Genomic DNA, 20,129 nt, shown 5'->3' on the forward strand with positions numbered 1-20,129 from the left:
GACCACCAGCTCACCACACATCCAGCCTCTGCAGTGGGCTCCTCCCCCTGGTTCACTGCCGCCCCCCGCCGCGCGATACCAGCTAGTACCAGTTCCAAGTACCGGCTCCAGGTGCAAAATGCATCCTGGGAAAAACTCAACGCTGCGTTGCTGAATCTGCCCAGGGGGCGTATGGGCCCCAGAGGAGGGGGAGAGCAGGCTGCAGGCTTGGGGGCCCTTCTCTGCACCGCCCAGGGTGATGTCCTGCCTATCTACCTTCTTATTTGGGGGGGGGGGGGCATTGACAAGCCTTTCCAATACCTCTTCACTGAAAAAAATCCACATGTCTCAAGGGATGGCGTTTAATTCTAACATTTAAAGAATAAAATGAAGTGAAAGTTCCCCTCCTTACCCCAAGCCCTAGACTATCCTGTGCCCAGGCATGCGCAGTTGGACCTGTTAGAGGTGTATCGCTGGTTTCAGGTGCAATTTTCTGTTCCTGGTTTAATAGTTTTCATAACTGTCACATTGGACACCACGTCCAATCAATTTTTTTCTAAATGAATAATAGAGATGTTCAGGTCAGTGGAAATAAACCTGCCACTTCCTTTTAAATTCTACATCATATGCCATGGTTATTTTGAATGAATCACTCTCTATTCATGAGTGATTCATGAATATAACCATTCCTTTTTTTACACAGCCTAAGTTATCAATTCGTGGTGACTACGGAGACATATATAGCAATTTAAACAGACCTTCCATGTTGGATCATCTGTGGTTTCTCAGGAAAGTTGCGCAGATAGCACAGAGAGTTCCCTGCGCTCCTCACGCGTCCTCCCTGGGGTTGACACCTACATCAGCACGGCACCTCTGTCACAACTAGGAGACCGAGGCGGGCACCTCGGCACTGACCGAACGCCACGCTTTCATCTGGATGTTCAATGCTGTATCTCGGCAATGACCCTAACAGTGCGGCTCCCGCTGTCCTTGAGCCCAGGGAAGTGGGCGGGCAGGCTGGGACGATACGCCCTTTTGGGGGAGTGGGACCAGAGACGTGCTTGCAGGGGCCCACCAAGTCACAGGAGGGGTTGAGACAAACACCAGGCCCTTGGCACCTGGTGCCTTCATTCCCCCTCCATAGGTCCTGGTGAGTGGGTCACCGCCCTTCCACCTAGAACACTCTTTTCCCTCAAGTGTCCCTTTCTGTGGCTTCTCCTCTGGTTGTTTCTCAGGGTCATGCAGGTGTCCTCCTGCCACACTCTCCCTTTCACCTCCTGACACTGAGGGTGGCGGGGCACTCGCTGCGCACTTGGCTTTTTAAACTGCTGACACTGTGCAAGGCACTTTCCATTCTGAACCCCAGTTGCTACTTGTGAGATGGATACAGACTTCTCAGCACGTAATTTTCTCTGACAAGTTCCATGGCCGGAGAGCACAGAACCACAAATGTTTGATCTAGAACTAAGTTTAAAGACCATTTCCTCCAACTCTTTCCTCTTTTTTTAAAGATTTTATTTATTTTCAGAGAGAGAGAAGGGAGGGAGAAAGAGAGGGAGAGAAACATCAATGTGTGGTTGCCCCTCACATGCCCCTCCCAACTGGGGACCTCACCTGCAAGCCAGGCATGTGCCCTGACTAGAAATCGAACCAGCGACCTTTTGGTTCGCAGGCCCGTGCTCAGTCCACTGAGCCACACCTGCCACGGTGCTTTCCTTTTTATAAAGGAGGACTTCGGGGACCTGCTCAAGGTTACGGAGCTGGGGCGTGGGCCTGGGCGGCTTGACTCCTTCGCCAAGCACCCTCCCTGGCCTCACCTGGCTGAGAAGTCCTGAGCAAGCCAGTCCAGAACAATGGCGTTGCCAATCCCCTGGCTGGGGCGGTGCCTCCTTCTGCCTAAATGCTTGACCTTCCTGGAACCTGCAGGCAGGCAGGCAGGACAGTTGCGGGTAGGGGCCTAACCTCTGCTGAATGTCAGCGGTCCCAGGACAGAGGTGGGGCTGGCCTCCGCTAGTGTTCGGCTGGCAGAAGGGAGGGGCTGCCCTTCGGCGGCATGCTCAAGGGGGTCTTCTGTGCCCCACAGTGGACTTCAGCCCTGCTCTGCAAAGTGAGGCCAGGCAGAGCAGGCCAGCCAGGTGAGTGGAGGGGCAATGGGTGAGGCCCAATAAAGGCAGGCGGGGAGGACAGTTGCCATGGCAGTGACCAGGTACAAGGCAACCGCGGAGAGGGGTCAGCACTGCAGAAGCCTCCAGAGTGACCCACCTGAGGATTTCAGGGCTCGCCAAGGGAGCCCCAAGCCTTCCTGGAGGCTGTTCTCCCTACTTGGGACCTGCCTCTGTAAGGCACACCCCCGGCCCCGCCCGGCTGGACTGAACGGGCCTGTGGGCTGTGGAGGGGCAGGGCAGGGCCGGGGCTGAATCCCCTGGCAGCAGCCAACAAAGGCTTTAGCAGGTAAGACACTCAGGGGGGAAGTGAACACCCTGCTTTACGCAAAGGGGCACCCTTGGACTCCACTGAGGTCACAATGACCCCGCCCCCCTGGCCCATAGGGAGGACAGGCTCACCATTTCCTGGGACCTCCCTCTGACTCACTGGGCCCCAGCCTAGCTTGCTGCCAAGAGTGATGGAACTGAGCGTGTTTCCCTCATCACTTAGGCTACTAGGAAGCTCTAAAGGGCAGAGGGGTCAGCCCAGAGTCAGTGCCTCATAAACTGTGTTTTCTGGGACACCTTCACTCATAGCTGCTTGTATTTTTTTCAACTTTTACTCCTCTTGGCCTGATTCCTTTTTATCTTTACGTATTTTGATAAGTGCTTCAAATACATCTTTTGACCGAGAGACACGTAAGTAGGAAACAATAAATAAGTAAGCATTTGGGAGCTGGGGTCTTACTTAAGTCTCAACCAGCCTGGGAGTCCTTGTACTGCCTCTGTCTTGACAGACGGGGAGACTGAGACTCCGAGAGCTGACGAGGCTTTCCCCAGGGACACTGAGTAGGTGGCCAAGACCTGAACGTAAGTTCTGTTCCCGAGCCAGCAGCCACATCCCCCCCCCCAAACAGCTGCAACTGTGCCCCTCCACGCGACCTGGCTGCGTGCGGGCTACAGCCAGGGAGCGTCTCCGTGTCCACTGTCCACCTTCTTGGAGAAACCTTCAGGTGTGACCACAGTGGTGATGGCCACTGACGCAGCCCGGCTGCCGTCCTGAGCACATGACACGCACGACCTCCCTGAGCCCTTCCAACACACAGCGGGGACCGTTGTTGCCCCCGTTTCACAGATGAGGAGACTGAGGCCAGAGAAATGAAGTGACTTGCTCGGCGCCACACAATCCGGAAGGGTCAGACTCAATTCTGTGGGGTCAATAGCGGGACTTAATCCAGCGGCAAAACTGTCCTGAGCCCCTTCCACCTGCCAGGTTCAACCCAAGTGGACAACAAGGCCCCACAAAGTGTCCCCCAGTGACCTGGGAGACAACCCAGTGGACGGAACCGCCACCATCGCATCCGAGCCCCACAACACCCCACGGGGTGCGCACCGCACCGCACCTGCACCACCCGTTCATCCCGCAGCAACTTGCAGCGGGCGTGCCGGGTGCCGGCCACCGCGCGAGGGCCCGGGAGCACGGGAGGCCGGGCAGCAAGGACCCCCAGCCCCCAGGGGCGAGGCGCGTGCTTGGGGTGAGTGGGAGAAGGGTCGGTTATAAACTAGGTAAACGAGTTGAGTAATGTACGTTAGGAAGAGCCACGCTCTGAAGAGTAAAGCAGGGTAAAGGGAGGAAGGGGGAGGGGGCGGAGGCCGCAGGGGAAGGAGGGACAGCCGGTCCTCAGGGGCACTGCAAGGGCAGCAGACCAGAGGGAGACGGATGGGCCCAGACCACGCGGGGCCCAGGGTCACGGCCAGAGATGTGGCCGTCCCAGGAGGAAGCTGAGCGGAGGGACAGGGTCTGCCTTCGGTCTGAACGGCTCACCTGGGCTGCCCTGCTGAGATCGTCGCCCCTGGAGCATATCAGGGGAGCTCTCTCACCCCACTTCCCGGCTGCCCGCAGGGAGCCCCGGCCAGCCTCTGCCGAGCCCGCGGGACCGCTGTGAGCACCGAGTCCCCCTGGGGTCCAACCCCCTCTGTGAAATGGGATGTGACCAGGCCTGCCCTGCCCACCTTCAAGGAGACCCTGGATCAGGGAGGCCAGCCCAGTCCTCCCTTTTCCTGATGCCCGCCATGGTGGCCTCGTCTCCCCTGACCTCTGTCTCTCCGGGGGCACCGGTGGCAGGACCATGAGCTCACAGGGCGGAACCCGGACACATTGGGTGCTCCACAAGAGCGCCCTGCGTGGCCCTGGGCCTCCTCGAAGCACCCACCCGCGGCACTTCCTGGCACACCCAGACTGCCCGGGTCCAGGCCTGGCTCTGCCGCTTCCTGGGTAGCCTTGGGCAGGCCGCTGACCTTTCTGAGCCTCCCTTTTCTTACCTACGCAAGCGTTCAGTAATAACCCACGTAAGGTGCTAGCACATACCAAGTGCTCAGTGAGCTTGAGCTCTTCTTACTGCTATTGCTACTCCCCTGGCAGAGCAGAGGGAGCCCGGGCTGGGGGAGGAGCAAGGGCTGAGGCTCGGAGCTGAGCCCCGGCAGGGCCTGGCCCCAGTCAGTGCTGTCCTGTCTCAGAGCCGCACTGAGCAGGGTGAAGGCCTTAGCCAGTGGGGCCTGGGCAGAGCCTGAGCCTGGCTGGGGAGTGGGCCGGGAAAGGTGGGAAGTCCTGTGAGGGTCTCCGGGAATTTCCGTACCAGGACCCCCATCTATTCCATGAGTCACACCCAGCCCCAGGGGTTGGGTCTCCCCTCCGAGAGCATGAAGGAGGCGGCGGGTGGGCCAGGTGCTTCCCCGGATAATCATGGACGAGGGAGGCTGAGCTGACCCCGGCCCAGGATGGCCTCAGGATCAGCCTGCCCCAGCCTCCCCCTCGCAGCCAGGAGGTCCCAGCTGGGCAGGTTTCCTCCCCGCTCCCTCCTCCCACTTCCCCCCTCAGGCTCCGCTTGGAAAGCTGGGGGAGGGAGCGGGGAGCAGCTGAGCCCCAATCCCATGATGCAGCCATGACCTCAGGGCCAGGGCTCGGGCTGAGTCTGGGGGGGTGGTCCCGGCCAGAGCGAAGAGGGGTGCTCCCTGGAGGCTGCCAGCTGTGCCTGCGGGGCTGGCCAGGCGAGCAGCAGCAGCCTCCCAGGTGCAGACGGCCCGGACAGCTGTCACCGGGGTGACCGAGGCGCCCGCGGAGCTCTCCGTGGTCCTGAGCTCGCCTGCACTGGCCGGGCCCTCGCTCAGCCCCGGGGGGTGCCCGCAGGCAGCCTCCAGCAGGCCCCTGCCAGCCTCCTCCGAGTTCAGGGCTGGAGGCCCAAGGGCTGCTTCTTCCTCCCCTGCCTCACAGCCCTGATTCCTGGCGCCCTCCACGCTGGGGCCGCTCCGCTCTTCCAACTGGGAGAGGAGGCCCGCTGTGGTCTGTGTCCGGCAGCAAGCGGGGCCAACCCTTCGTAGGTGCTCAGGGCACTGAGTCAAAGGGGTAGATCTCGGGAGGGGTCAGCCCGTCCTCCCTCAGTCTCCACTCCCGGGCAGGAATCTGCCCATCTAAGCCCCCCAGCCTGGGAGCACCTTCGAATGCACCCTCCCCACCTCTCCAAGAGTGCATCTGCTGGAAGGCCACCTTGACTTTTCCGCTGAAGTCCGCCTCCCTGTGCTCACCGTCCTCCCGCCCCAGCCCTGCCGCACCGGCCCGAGGGCTCTGCCCGCCTCCGTGAGGAGAGCAGGAGGTGCATCTCTGCAGCCAGCTGCCCCACCTCCCCGGGCCTCAGTCCCCCTCTCAATAAAAGGGAGATATAACGCTCCCTCTTTCACAGGGTTATTGTGAGAATCAAATCAGCTGATCCATGCCAAGAACTAGTAACCTGGCCTCAGCACGCAGTAGGTGCTCAGTAAACACTGGCTCCCAGTTTTACTGGAAGTCAGGAGGGTCTGGTTTGAGTCCCAGCACTCGAACGTACTAGCTGTGTGTCCTTAAGCAATCTCCTCAGCCTCTCTGAGCCCGTCCTCGGATGAAGAAGGACGATGCCATCCTCTCCCTTGCCGTCCTGGGGGAGACCCCAATGAGCCGAGGTGTCGAAGCACCTGCCTGCACAGAGCCTGGCACTTGGTCGATGCTCTGAACGTGCCTGTTTCTTCCCTTGCATTCGGGTTTCCTGTCAGATGAGCGAACGCAGGTGATCCAACGGAACCTGCCAGGCCTGGGCCCTGGCCAGCTCCGGGCCAGGGCTGGGCCAGGTGCAGGGCTGCCCACCGCCTTCCGGGGCATTTACTTCTCAGGGACTCGCTGGGCTTTCCTGACCTGGGGCCAGGACCTGGGAGCTCCGGGGCCCCAGGACGTGCTCGGAATCCTCTTCCAGGGTCTGCAGGCACCAGAAGTAAGAATACCGCCCAAACCTGCACCCCAGGCAGCGGTCCCTGCCGAGTGTTCACCCGGCTTCCTCTCGCCCGATTCTTAGAGCTGCCCATTCCAAGCCCTGGGGCTGCTGGAAATTCTTCTGATGGCCTGAATCAGCCTCTTTGGAGCTTCTGCTGTTGCTCCCAGGTCCCTTCTTAGGGTTAAGCAAGCAAGTCAGTGTGTGAGACCCGAAGACAGCGACCACGACTTCTGAATTTCCTCCGTCCCTGGGACTCAGTGAGGGTCCTTCCAACATGAGGTCCCATGATCCGACACGGAAGACGGGCAGGGCAGGTGGCGAAGAACAGGACAGATCCTGGGGTTCTGGCGCGATGCACAGAACTGGAGCTGTGTTTATTTCTTCCCGTCTCGTTGTTTTATTCCCTCCTTCAGTGCATCCCCAGCAGGCAAGGCTGCAAAGGTCAAGCCTACACTAGGGGTCACTCTATGGCCAGCACATTGCCCAGGCTGCTGGCGAACGTGCCCCGAGACCTTGCTGTGCGCCAGGCGCTGCGGCTGCGAGGGCTGGGGAGGAGCCGGGGCCCGATTCAGGGGCCAGCACTGGAGGGACATGAACGTTCGTGCGTCTCCGTCTTGTCGAGGAAACAGAGGCTTGGGGAGGGTGGGGTGCTTGCTTAGCCACACAGCACCAGTGGGGAGGGAACAGATGGGAACAGACACCGCTCCCCCCAGGCACCCTGCGCTTGCTGACAGACAGACTGGGGCGCAGCGGGACTGCAGACTCTGGGCCCTGCCCTTGCCCAACCTCGAGCGCCCTGGCCGAGGGACTGTCTGGTGTGCCAGGACCCCAGTCCACAGCACTTCTGCTCCCCTGGCACTCCGCAGAGTGAGCGCTGGCTCGCGGGGCCAGCCCCGGCCAAGGACGCCATCTGTTCCAGGTGACCAGAGTCACCTGGCAAACACTGTTCACCACAAAGCAGCAGCTGTCACGGCCACAGATAAGGAAAGGGAGCCCCAGCAGGAAGAGGAAGTGCTACGCTGGGAACCAGTTCTCAGACCAGCTAGGCAGTGCTGGGGGGGGATCGGGCAGCCGTGCCACCCGGATGCCCAACTTGCCTGGCACAAGGGTCTGTCTTGGCCCCACTTCCTCTGCTGGCGCAGCTCCAGGTTGGGGCCGGCCGCTCAGTTCAACGCCCACACCCAGAAGCCCTTTCCCTGACGCACCCCACCTCGCCCCCTGCTCCACAGCCAGCCCCCGCGCTCCCTGTCCCTCTCGCTCCTCCAAACCTCTCCGCCCAATCCCAGCTCCTGCCTGCTGCCACAGAGGGCAAGCACGTGCCTGGCAAAGTTGGTTCCCCAGGCTGGGACCTGCCTGCCCTTGCCCCCTGGGGCCCCCTCCCCTTTCCACACTGGTCACTGGCCTGCCTGAGACATCAGCTCCCGGTCCCTGGAGGCCAGTGGGCATACAGAACATTTCTACCACCCCAGAGTGTCCTATGGACAGCAGTGTCGGCTAAACAGGTTAGTCATCCTCGGGTACCAGCCGGCGGGGCGGCTGTGCCCAGAAGCCCGTGGCGGCCCACGGCTGGTCTGATCCTGCCTCCCTCCATCTGGCCCCCTTGCCTCATCCATGTTGATGCCACGGGCACCCCTTAGCACGTGCTGAAATAAATATGTGCCAGCCATTGGCGGGGTCTTACACATACTCGACCTTCACAGTCAGCCTCGGAGGCAGGGATGATTATTGCCCACATTCTACAGAGGAGGAAACCGAGGCTGAGAGGGTGAAGCGACTTGGAGCGCGCTCCTCCGCCCGCCGGTACAGAGCCACTGCTCTCCGGGGCTGCAGGTCTGCGATGCAGCGTCCACTCAGAGGGGCCGGGCAGGGAGGCCTCAGCCTTAGGCCACTGAAGGCTCTGAGCACCACCGCAGCAGCATCAACCTGTGCCTGAAGGCGACTCATCTGTCGGTTTCCCAACTGTCCCGTGATAGTGCTCTTTGACGGTGGAAACATCGAGTCCTGTGCCGGCCCAAGCACCAGCCCCTGGCCACATGTCGCTACTGAGCACTTGAAACTGACTGGGGGCGGGGCAACAGGGGAACTTGTCACTTAAATACAACGTCAAGTTTAGTAGCCACGTGCAGCTAGTGGCTACCGAATTGGACAGACTCGGTTTAGACTGCACTGGGGAGAAGGGAGCCAGGGGGCCGGGTCCACTGCTCCAGGCCCAGCAGGAGTGGTGGGGCAGTGCGGGGGGGGGGGGGGCGCGGGGCGACCGTGGGAGGGGCGGGGAAGACACTGTGGGGCATGGCTGTGGTGCTGGGGGCAGGAAGCAGCCCAGGCGTCCAGCCTGGGACACGCGGAAGGGCGCGGGGCAGTGGTGAGCTGCTGCTGAGGTGCCGTGGATCCCGGATGAGGGAAGGAGGGAGGGAACGGGAGAAGGGACACCCCCCTGGGGGGACCACCTGACATCCCGGATCAGCAGGAGGGGGCCTGGAGCGGGGAGCTGCTGGGGCTCTGCGGTGGGGGCAGAGAGCAGGTCGGCTCTGGGCTTGGAGCTGGGGAGCAGCGGGGAGCGGGGTGGGCGGGGGAGCTCCTCACGGAGCTCAGCCCAGTGGAGGGACAGAGGACAAATGAGAAAACGGCCAGTGGCCAGTGGAGGAGGCCAGGTGGCAGGGAGGGCCTCCGGGAGGATGTTTCAGCCCAGGCCCTGGTTCCAGCAGGAGCCGTTGCAGAGAGAGGGGACAGCAGCCCAGACACCGGGCGGGGGGCACAGAGGCCTGCGGGTTGGGAACCCCCAGTGCCATGCAGCCAAGTGGGGGTTCCTGAGTCTGGCAAGGACCTCGAGGGGTGGCAAGAATACCCCCCTTACCCCGGGCTGCTTGGTGGCCGCCCCCCTGGGTCTGCAATCCCAGCGCAGGTCAACCCTCCAGCGGGGCGGAGCTGCAGAGCAGGGGGCCTGGAACATTCCTCCCAGGAGACGGTGCCTCCACCGTCACCACCTTCTTCCTGGCGGCGGGACCCTCCCGAGTGCCCTCGGATGCTGACACGGTGCCGCGCGCCTTGCTCTCTGCATCCTCACGGTGGCCGCGTGGTAAGGCGGGCACCGGGAGCGAGGGACCCGCCTGAGACTCGACTCACACCCACCCGCCACCGCCGGGGGTCCTCAGTCAGGATTTCGGCACGGGGTCCGGGCTGCTGCCTTCGGCCTGGCCTCTCGCCCCTGCCCAGGTCCCCAGCGGGCGCCGGTGGGCCTCCCTTCCACAGGTAGCCTGAAAGGCCGCACCTGGGCAACGGCCCCACCCCCACGCCGGAGGCTGCCCTCCCCACCCAGGCCGCACTCCACCAGGCCGCGCTGCAGTGACGCACGGCCACATCTCACAGAGCCCAGGGCTCCCGAGAGGCCGAGGGAGCCCTGCCCCATCCCCACCCCCCCACAGACTCCGACAGGAGCAAATCTCCCGGGACAGGGGCCTGTGGTGAGTCTCCAGCAGCTTGAAGGGGGTTGAGTGCTCTAGAAAGTCAAGAAACCTAAGATGTGGCCTGGCCTTCAGGAGGCTCCTGCTCTGCATTGCAGACCCCCGTCCACAGCCAGACTGGCGGCGCCCACCACCCTGGAGATTTCTGTTGGCCTCCCGTTTGATGCTCGCCTGCGGTCAGCGGGCCCCGGCTGCGTGGCCTGGGGACACCCCAACCCTGCCCGAGGCCCATCCTGGAGCCCCTCCACGGCAGCACGCTCCGAGGCAGGGGAGTCCGACCTCTTGGCGTCTCTGGGCCACACTGGAAGAAGAGTTGTCTTGAGCCCCACATTCAATCCGTCGTGACAGGTCATCACACAAACGATCTCACAATGTTTTAGGGAAACTTAAGGGTTTGCGTTGGGCCATGTTCACAGCCGTCCTGTGAATGCCACGGGCCACCCTTCTCCACCGTCACCGTCACGTCAGCCCCTGTCACCTCGACACAGTCCCAGCAACCAGCCTTGCTTGCTCCCCGCTCGCCCCGGGCGTGGCGGGGCGTGGCGTCGGGACCCTGGGTCTTCCTGCTCCCCTCCGCTCCACCCTGCCTCAGGCCTGCCCGGCTCCTCCCTGGGCCCCTCCACGCTCCACGCTCCCCTCCCCGGCCCTCCCCTACCAGGTACCTGCCTCGGCAGGGTCACAGGTCACCGGCGGGGGCGCTGCGCCATCCGGGCTACTGCCACGCGCTCCGAGACCCTGCGCCTGGCCGTCCCGGCTCCCTGGCAGCTGTTTCTTCCCCGGGGGCTGTCCCCTGCGACCCGGGCCCCATGCAGGCCGCAACTAGGTGGCTGTGCGAGGAACTGACCTTGTCCGGGCCTGGTGCCAGCTCTGCTCTTTCCTGGGCTGCCTTCCTGGCCCCACCTCTTCCCCGCTGAGCTGCCTAACCTCTCTGGGCTTCAGTCTTCTCGTTTGCACGCAAGAGCGACCGAGCGGCCCAACTGGGGGGGCTCAGTTGGCTGAGGGACCCTCCTGTACCCAAAGGTTGCGGGTTTGATCCCGGTCAGGGCGAGCACAGGAGGAAGCCGATCAAGGTTCCCCTCTCTCTCTCCCTCTCTCTCTCAAAATCCGATCAGTAAACATACTCTTGGGTGAGGGTTAGAAAAAAAGGGTGACCAAGCCACAGGGAGAGGCGCCCCACCCCGCCAGAACCGCCCCCAGAGGCCAGGGGCCAGGAGCTGGGTGCCCTCCAGGTTTCCATGTGCCGTGCCCAGAGAGCCGCACGCCCCCTGGAGCCTCTCCGCTCGGTTCCCTCGGGGCGGAAGGTCACCCTGAACGGTGTCCTCTCTCTCAAGGGGCTGCTGGGCATGGTCGGTAGGACACAGGCGGGAGGCAGAGGAGTGAGGTAAGGCCCACGGGTGGGGTGGGGCAGCGTCTCAGACACAGCGGGGCCCAGGGACCCGGGTCCGAGCCCTGGCCACCCGCAGAGAGCACGCGCCGCTGTCCTGTGGGGGGGCCCCGTGGGGTGGGGGCCGCCGGGGGAGGAGTCTCAGGGAGCGGCCACACCCGGGACTGTGTGTGTGGCTGACCACGGGAGAGAAACTGGGGTCCCAGAGGAGACCCCCAAACAGCTCCTGCCCAGCCCGAGGAGGCCTGATGCCCAAGCGCGTGGTGAGCAGGCCTTGCGGTCCCTCTGTGGGCGGAGCCGCCCTCTCCAGGCCTCGCCTGGGAGGGAGAAGGCACGAGTCTGTCTCGGGAGAGGGCTGGGCGGCGGGTCTGCCATCCTTCACGCTGCCGGCGGGCGTCTGAGGGGGGTGCAGTGAGGGCCTTCAAACACGCTGTCCCATAATCCGGGGCCCCCTTCTCCCCTCTTTTGCAGCCCAGCTTAGCTCTTGCCTCCCCGGTGGGGGGCTGCCCTCAACCCCAGCCTGCTCAGAGCCCCCCCCATCGGCCTGGAGAGGAGCTTCCCGCTGGCCCATCTGCCGGCGCTGAACACAGGGCATGCGGAGTTCCGCTCCCGCGCCGGCCACGCGGGGGAGGCGAGCATCGGCGGACGGGGGCAGGACGTCGCTGTGGGCAGGCCCCACTGCCCCCTGCGCCTCAGTGTCTCCATCTGTCAGAGGGGATGACACCCGCCCGCCAGGGCGGGGTGCTGAAGGCCCAAGTGCGCAGGACAGCCCAGAGGACCGCCCAAGCGCACAGGGGCCGGTCATCTCCTCCGCGGGGACAGCCCGGCCGGGACGGACAGCTGGAGGGCGGGGGCAGGCGTGGAGCCCCGGGGGGGAAGGAGGAAGAGAGAGGCCCGGGTCCAGCCGAAGCGCAGTCAAGGCAGTTGGAGGGGCGGCCCCGGCCCGGAATAACTAACCAAGCACACGAGTAATCATTAACAGAGCTTCTGATTAGAGAGAGACGAACACAGCCTTTTCCGATTCGTGGAGAGGCTCGGGGCTCTGCACAGATGTTGACCGAGCCGAGCCCCAGGCAGGCTTATTACTCACACCCCGGGACCCGGGGGGCCCTGCAGCCCTGCACCCAGGAAGAACGCACACCCGGCCGGCAGTGCAGGACGCCCCCCACCCCGCGCCCAGAGTCTCGGGAGGCAGGGAGGCTGGGGGCGGTGTGGCTGCATCCAAACCTGCCCCTGCCTCTCCTCGACCCCCCATGTGATCAGGTCGCCTCATACCCCCTGGGCTCCCTGTGGGAGCAGCCCGGCCCCTCGCTCCGTGAGGATTAAAAGGGGCGACATCCAAAAAGCCTTACCCTCGGCCAGTCCTCTGGGCCCCTGGGCTGAGGTCTGGGCGCCTCCGTCCACAGCGCCTCACCACGTGCCTGGCTGGGGCGCTCGCTGCCCAAGGCCTGTGGGCGCCTCCCTCCGAACAGGTTCCCGGGACACAACCCCAATCTTCCTCCTCGCCGGCCCCCCTCCTGCCTCCCCCTTTTTACAAATTCTGACTTGAAATTCTTAATTGCTGAACAAGAGGCCCTGCATTTCCATCTGGCACCAGGCCACGCAAATTCTCTCGCGGCCGAGTTCCCATCAGCCACATCCCCCTGCACGCAGCCCCCCAGGACCCCCCCCCCAATTCCTGCACACTCAGAACGAAATCCAAGCCTCCGCATCTGCAGGCCCTGCTGGGTTGGTCCCTGCCTGTTTGCTGACCTCGCCTCCCTGGCCCACGCGGCCCACAGTGGAGGGACGTGCAGCCCCTGCCTCTCTGTCCCTCCCACACCCCGGGTTCACCTGTCTCAGGGTCCCCGCGCTGACTGTTCCCGCCACCTAGAGTGCCCTTCCCTCCGACCTCCACACGCCAGCCACCTCCTCCCTCCCTGACCGGCCAGCCAAAGCAGCTGTGTCCTCCCGGGCCGCCTGCCCCGCAGCAGCACTCCTCGCTGCGGAAGCCGTCCCCGGGTCTCCGTGCGAGTGGTCTGCCTCCCCGCCCCCGCCCCGCTCACCCGGAATGTCAACAGCGGGAGGGCAGGGGCACTGTGGGCCTTGGTTACGGGTCACCGCGGCTCCCCACCCCCTGACACCGCCTGGCCTGCACACAGTGCTGCATGAACAGCTGCCGGATGACAGCAGAACTCTTAGGAGAGCCGGGTGGCAGACTCCGAGCGAAAAGTATGGCCTGGTTTCGGGGTGCACGGGCGGCAGGCCTGGCCGGTGCGTGCCCACCCCAAGCAGGGGGCCCTCCCCTGCTCCAGAGGCCCAGGGAGAGCCCCGCCCTCTCAGCCCCATCCTGCCCAGGCAGCCCCGGCAGTGCCAGCCCCTCCCGCCAGGCTTGCCGGTCCCCCGGGGACAATATACAAAGGGCCACTTCAGCGCGGAGCCTCCGCTCCGTCTCCAACCCAGAGGGCACCCCCACCCTGCCCCTGTCCTCACGGGGCCTTCCCCAGCCCAGGGCCCTGGAGCCCAGCTACACCGGAGAGGCTTTGTTCCATGCACCACGGCACCTGGGGGTGTGGGGGGGTGGGAGCCCCCACGCAGGGTGGAGGCAAAATTGGCCCCCACATACCTGGGCAGGAGGAGTGGGGGGCACTCCAGCGGGCACCTGAACACAGGGTGGCAGGTGGTGGAGACCCCTGTGTCCTGAGAGGCCTGGGTGCCAGCGGGGTCAGGGAGACAGAGGAACAGACCCGGGGGGAGGGGGTGTGGGGGCCACAGGGAGGGACCCTCCGCTGCAAAACGGGGCACAGAGAACTCGCTCAAACGGCGGCTCCAGTAACCTGAGCCGATGACCCGGGGTCTGAGCCCGACACCCAGCAATGCCGGGACGACGCCGGGAATCCCCAGCGTTCCTCCTCCAGGGCGTCCGTGAAGTGCCCGGCGGCCAGCTGCCCACGCCAGGAATTCCCCCTCTCCCTGACCCCACACACCTGTCACCGAGCCCGGTCTGCTCCATGTCCTGTGCTGGCGGCACCACCACAGCGATCACCTGGACGGCAGCGGCAGCAGCAGCGGCAGCCTCCCTGAAGGGTTCCCAGGCTGGCTGCCACGAGCCAAGCACAAGCCGCGTCTGCGGCCGCCTGGTCCTCGCACCTTGGAACCGCCGACCTCGGATAAAGTCCAAACCCTCCGGGAGGCTCCGAGTCCGTGCACAGCCTTACACCCCCACCCCCACGCCTGTCTCAGAGGGGTCTGCCGTCCTGCGCACCCTCCAGGGCTCTCTGACCCTCCCCTCCGCTCTGGAAAGACCCCGGCCTGCCTTGCACCCCCACCCCGACCCCTTACCCCAAACGGAGGCCGTGCAGCCCAGGTCTGGGTTTCCCCAGCCCCAGCCTGACACAAAGAAAGTGTGTGTCAACCTCGGTTTGTTGAATGAATAAGCGACCCTCTACCAAATCCCACACCTGTACCTTTTAGTAAATGCTGCTGGGCTCAGGCCTGGGCTGGGGCTTGGAAAAGTGGCCTCAGGTCCTCGTCCCACCTGCAGTGCGCCCGGGGCTCACACCCTGCCACGAGCTGGCTCACCCCCATGAGTTCCCGGGGTCCCTTCCAGTCGGGGTGGGGGTGGGGGTGGGGGTGGGGAGGGGAGACAGGAAATGACTGCAGCCACCTGAGCCACAAGGTGGCGGGTGGCCGGGAGGGGGGCCGGGAAGGAAGGGGCGGCATGCGCAGCGCCGGCTCCTCCACGTGAGTTAGGGTCCTCCCCGCAGCAGCTCGTGGCCACGCGCCTGGCACACAGTAGGTGCTCCACGAGTCACTGCTGAGGGCAGGAATGAGCCTGACCTTGGGCCCTGCCACCCCAGGCCTGGGACCCCGGGCCGGAACCTGACCCTCTCCCGGCCTGTCTGCTGAGGCCTGACAGGAGGGGCTGGTCCTCAGAGGGGCTGGGGAAGGTGACAAGGCTGCCCCCACGCCCCCCACCGGCCCAGAGCCCGCGGCTCCTGGATCCGGGAACCTGAGCGCTGCAAGTAACCTCCTGCTGGGAGCGGTCTGGACAGGGCAGGTGCACAGCTGGTTGGCTCCGTTCTCCGGGCACCTGGCACCTGGCACCTGGCGGGCCTCCACGGCGCTGGAACAACGGCCCCTTTCTCCTCGGGGGGCTCAGTCTGAGGGACACGCATTCCACGGCAACGACGATGCTCCGCTGTGTGTGTGTGCAGGTGATGTGCACGGAACCTCCACGGGGAAACACGGACACGCCACACCCTGAGGTGGGCAGGTCTGTCTGCACCCCCGGCAGGTGGACACAGCCCCTGGCACACAGTCGGCCCTCAGTGAGTGACCGCTGAATGAACACAAGAGTGCCCTGCCCCAGGCAGAGTCAGGGGCCACGGGAAAGACAGAGAGGGAGTCCCCACCCAGGATCAGGGCTCAGCTGTGGTTACAAACACCGTCACCACGAGGGAGATGCAGCGCGCCCACTGGGCGGTGGGGACGGAGGTGGTGCCACAGCCCTGGCTGGGAGAAGGGGCAGGAGGGGCTTCCCGGGCAGACGGCAGCACCTGCGTGTGGGGGGGTGCTGGTCCTGCAGGGAGGGAAGGGGCCTGGCACATCGAATGTTGGACGTGGGCAGAGAAGGACCGTGTGCGGAGGACAGCAAGGGTCCCGAGGCTGGAGCACAGGGTGCGTGGGGTGCGTGGGGGGCATGGGGAGAGAGGAGCGAAGGCCAGATGGGCACCACAGGAGGGAGGTCAGAGGTCTGGACCGAATGGGAGCAGAACGGCACCCCCGTAGGCCCAGCCCCGGACACTCACTGACGCAACTTCTGGGAAGGACATGCACAATCGACAGGTAAGCTGCTTGCCACTGATGCACCTGTTCTGGGGGGGGGTTGCCGGGGGCCAGACAGGCCCACTGGTGCGACCCCACAGCGGGCGCCTCTGCAGACCCCGCACAGGTGGCAGCCCCAGGAGCAGACACGTGGTGAGCTGGCAGCTCTCAGGGCCGCTTTTCTTCCCTCTCTCCTTCAAAACGTAACTTACATCCTTTCGGCTCTAAAAGTTCACCGCATTCTAGAACATCTGGGAATCTCAGAGGAAGAGGAGGGACAGGAGCAGGCCCCGTCCGCCGCCTCTCGGGCTGACACACTGCGGTCTGAGCGCTTGCAGAGGTTCCCATGCCCCTCGGCACTGGAACGGCTCACCGCCACGGGTTTCCTGCCGGCTCTGGGGCGACACGCACCTTCTCCGCGGAGCACCGACCTCCGCACTGGAAGACCGAGGCGCCGACTGAGCTCTGGGGACGCTGCCCGTTTAGGTTCCTTCCCGTCCCCCCACAGACCTGACCTGGACCTGACCCGGACCTGACCGGGACCCTCCCACCCCGAGAAAGGCTCCAACTTGGGACAGGCAGGGGCGGGGACAGCGTGCAGCCCCACAGCCCCGGGCCCCCCGCTCCACACCAGGAAGGGGACACACGGCCACTCTCCGTGGTGCTCTGGGCCGGTCCCAAGGCCCCGGCCTCAAGGTTTCTTCTGTGAAATGGGCGGCTTTAGCCGGCCACACGGCCTCCAGGCACCCCAGCCTGGCGCCTCCTCTGGGCTGAGGGGACAGCCACCTGGGCTGCGCGGCACCTTCCAGTCGCTTCTAGCAGCCGCGCCAGGAGGCCCCTAGGTCTCTCCACGGCTTGTCATCCAGATGGAAGGACCAGCACCGTAAGCTCCACTGCGGGCCTGGGGGACCTGGCCACGTCCTCCCGGCCCAGTCCTCTCTCTCCCGGCCACCAGCACGTCCCACCAGGCCCTCAACAGACCTGCCCTGCCCGCGAGGTTCCCGCATCCCATAGGGACAGACAGAAATCCCCTTGGGGTGGGCATCAGGCGTGGCTGCCTGGAGGGGTTTCAAGGGATGCCCAGGAGAGGAGGGGAAGGGCATCCTGGGCGGAGACCAGCACCTGCCAAGGCCCGAGGGGAAAGCCAGTGGCCGGATTTCTGGTCTGGGTGCAGGGGCTGGTGTCTCGCCGACCCCACCCGCCAGGGCCTGGAGGCGGCTACTGGGGTTCCTGCCACGTTCCCCGCAGCGGTGGCCATAGGGCCGTGGCCCGTGCTCACGTGTGGCCCCCAAACACTTCGGACAGCAGTGACCTGGGAGGCCCCAGAACCAGCCTGAGGAGGCCTGGCCCCTGGACACCCCCAGGAGGGGGGTCTGCCTGGACATCCTTGAGGGCCAGCCCCTGCTGTTTAATGACTCTGCAGTGGCCATCCTGTGTGGCCCAAGCCCACCTGCCAGGCCCCCCTGACCCTCCCGGCCGCGGCAGAGCGTCACACCCTCTGGTCTCATCTGGGGGAGCAGGCTGTGACCCTGGACCAGCCACCCGCTTGCCGGGGGCCTCGGCTTGGAGACCGAAGACTGTCCCGGGCTGTCCGAGGAGCGGAAGAGGCCAACCCGTGCACCAGCCTGGCTCTGCCCCTGCTGGCCACGTGGGGCCCCCGGCGCCGGCTGCTGCGGCTATGTCTCCCACCAGCCCGGGCAGAGGCCCCCCTCTCACCGCCTCCCACCCTGCGCACGGGGGACACCCGCCGGTCGCCGGTGCGGGTCTTCTGACCTGGGCCACCCGCACAGGCGAGGAGAGCCACACCCCTGAGCCACGTGAGAACCGAGGGAGCTGGAGGGTGTGGAAGTGCTTTTCAACTGCGGGCGCCACAGAGGCCCATTCCCGCTGCCGCCCGGCGGGGACGCTCTGCCCCAAAGAGCCACCTCCCGGCTGCGTGACCAGGCACTCCAGGCACCTCTCTGGTCCCGGAGTCAGTGTCCGCGCCGGGGGACGGCGCCTTCGCAGGCGTCCGCCCGCACCGGCCACGATGCCACGCGCTCGCACTCACCAGTCAACCCAGAGCTAGGGAACATTCAGTGAATGCTTTCTCCGTGCTGGGCGCGGTGCCGGCTCCCGGCACACGGGAGCCCAAGCCTCCCGTTCCCCTTCGCCGGCCGGCATCAGTCACCAGCCAGGACTCACCCCGGCGGTGGTTGGGGGGGGGCAGCCCCCAGAGGCTGACCCAGAGCGCAGAGCAAGCTCTGGGGGGCCCCATGGCCAGCAAGGACCTATCTCCCAGGGGAGACCGCAGCAGCGGGTGCTCCCGTGAAAAAGCAATGGGGTTACAGGCTGGGGGTCGTCACGGTGTGTGCAGAGCTGGGGGGCAGGGGTGGCATGGAGCAGAGGCATGAGTCACAGGGACCGTCATCCCAGGGGACAGGGCGTCTCCTAAGGCAGCCTGGACCCCACGGGGCTGGACAGTGGTCTTGCAGTCCACAGGCCTCCAAATCCCCAAGGCAGAACCTTAAAAACTGGGTATGAGCCTTCCCTCCCACGTGGGATTTCTCACTCAGCAGGGTGGGAGGGACCCAGGCACTAGGGACTTTCCTCAAGCCACCCAGGTGAGGCTGAGTGAGGCTTCCAGCAGCCCCTGGACGACGGGGGGGACTAGAGGGACACGGAGCCCGGAGGTGGGTGGCCTGCAGGCCCCCAGGACACGGGCCAGGTAGCCGTTGCAGGCATCCAAGCCTCAGAGAGCGGTCCCCTCTGGGTGACCCAGGGGACCTAGGTGGGAAGCCCTGCCTGTCTGGGGTCCTGCAGCCCCAGCCATACCGCTTCCCAGCCCTGAACCCCGGGGCCTGGGCTCCCTCAAACTGCTGAGCGGGGAGAAGCAACAGCACCTACCTCTCGGGAAGCTAGGCCTTCGTGGGATCATGCAGACACAGCACTTGGCCCGGTGCCTGGCACCCAGCAAGTGCTCAGTAAATAGCAGCAAATGACGGCGACTGGGAGGCTGGAGTGGGGAGAACAGCCTGGAAAACCACCTATCATGGGCCTCTGCCAGCCAGAACCCGGGGGCCTGCCGCTGCCCCTGCGCCCCCACCCACACCGCTCGGCCCGGGTCCGCGCTGCTCCTTCGGGGACTTCCGGGCGGGCGGCAGGCCGGCCGGCCCGAGAGGGCAGCTGGAGGGCAGGCCCGCGGAGGCCCCAGCTCCCGGCCTGCACCCCGCCCCGCCCGCACCCCCACAGACTCCGCTTCAGTGGGAACCGGCCTCGAGCCAAATAAGCTCTGAATTCCTAAAATAACACAGTAATTAGGTATATAAATAATTTCTATTGTTTCCACTTTATTTTTAGAAAAAAAAAGTGAAAACAAGTGAGGAATTTCCATTCCAACAGGGAAATTTCCATTTGGGGGACCCCATGAACCTCCCGTGGAGTGGGCAAGCCCCGGGCCGCCCTGTGGGCCCCCTTCGAGACCGCAGGGGGCGCTGCTCCGCCCTTCCACCTGGCCCGCTTCCCGCCACCCGCAGCCTCACTGTCCCCTTCCGGGAGATGGGGACAAGCAGGGTCCATGTGACCGCCCCACCATCGCCTGAGGCTGCCCTCTGGAGGGCCAGGCTCCTCCACCGGGGGGAGGGGAAGAACGGGCCGGGCGGCCGGAAGAGCAGGGCCGCTCCCTGGGGCTGACAATCGTTCACCCGCTCCCTTGGGCTCCCGCAGGTCTGCGGCGCTCAGGCCAGTGGGACCCCCCACCCCCGGGGGTGAGGACGCAGGGACGGTGCTCTGCAGGCCCACAGCCAGGAGACCAGGGTGCACACCGGCCTCCCTACGTAAGCGACGCTCAAGCTTAGACGTAAAGGACGGGTCCACAGCAGCCGGACATGGTGCCTCGAGGTCCCCAGCTGCAGCGGGCATTGCCGTGGCCCTCTCGCCACGGGGTGCTATGGAGATGCAACAACTGTCAGCTGCTGAGGTTTTCCTGGGCGGGCCCATGAGAGGGGCTGTAAGGCCGGGAGAAGGGTCTGCGTGATTTGGGGTAGGTGGCCAGCATCATGAAGGAGGCTGTCACCGG

The 20,129-nt window shown here is 64.7% G+C and overlaps 1 protein-coding gene across 7 annotated transcripts in view; it reads right to left on the reverse strand.

Annotated features, from left to right (window-relative positions):
• MGAT3 (beta-1,4-mannosyl-glycoprotein 4-beta-N-acetylglucosaminyltransferase) overlaps positions 1–20,129 on the reverse strand; it is a 28,415-nt gene that overhangs the window by 4,835 nt on the left and 3,451 nt on the right. The window contains exon 1 of one of the 7 annotated variants that reach the window (XM_045835029.1): positions 14,233–14,446. The exons of 1 other annotated variant lie outside the window; for it this stretch is intronic. In XM_045835029.1, the coding sequence (XP_045690985.1) occupies positions 14,233–14,258 (26 nt within the window). In that variant the 5' untranslated portion in view covers positions 14,259–14,446. Of the gene's footprint in view, positions 1–10,544; positions 10,697–10,726; positions 10,928–13,099; positions 13,178–13,311; positions 13,563–14,232; positions 14,447–20,129 lie in introns of those variants that run through there. 5 more of the 7 variants (XM_045835034.1, XM_045835035.1, XM_045835033.1 and 2 more) reach the window with 5 other exon arrangements.

The sequence above is a fragment of the Phyllostomus hastatus genome, unplaced genomic scaffold (genome assembly GCF_019186645.2).
Source record: "Phyllostomus hastatus isolate PE091 unplaced genomic scaffold, TTU_PhHast_1.1 phas_contig_198, whole genome shotgun sequence".
Taxonomy (NCBI): domain Eukaryota; kingdom Metazoa; phylum Chordata; class Mammalia; order Chiroptera; family Phyllostomidae; genus Phyllostomus; species Phyllostomus hastatus.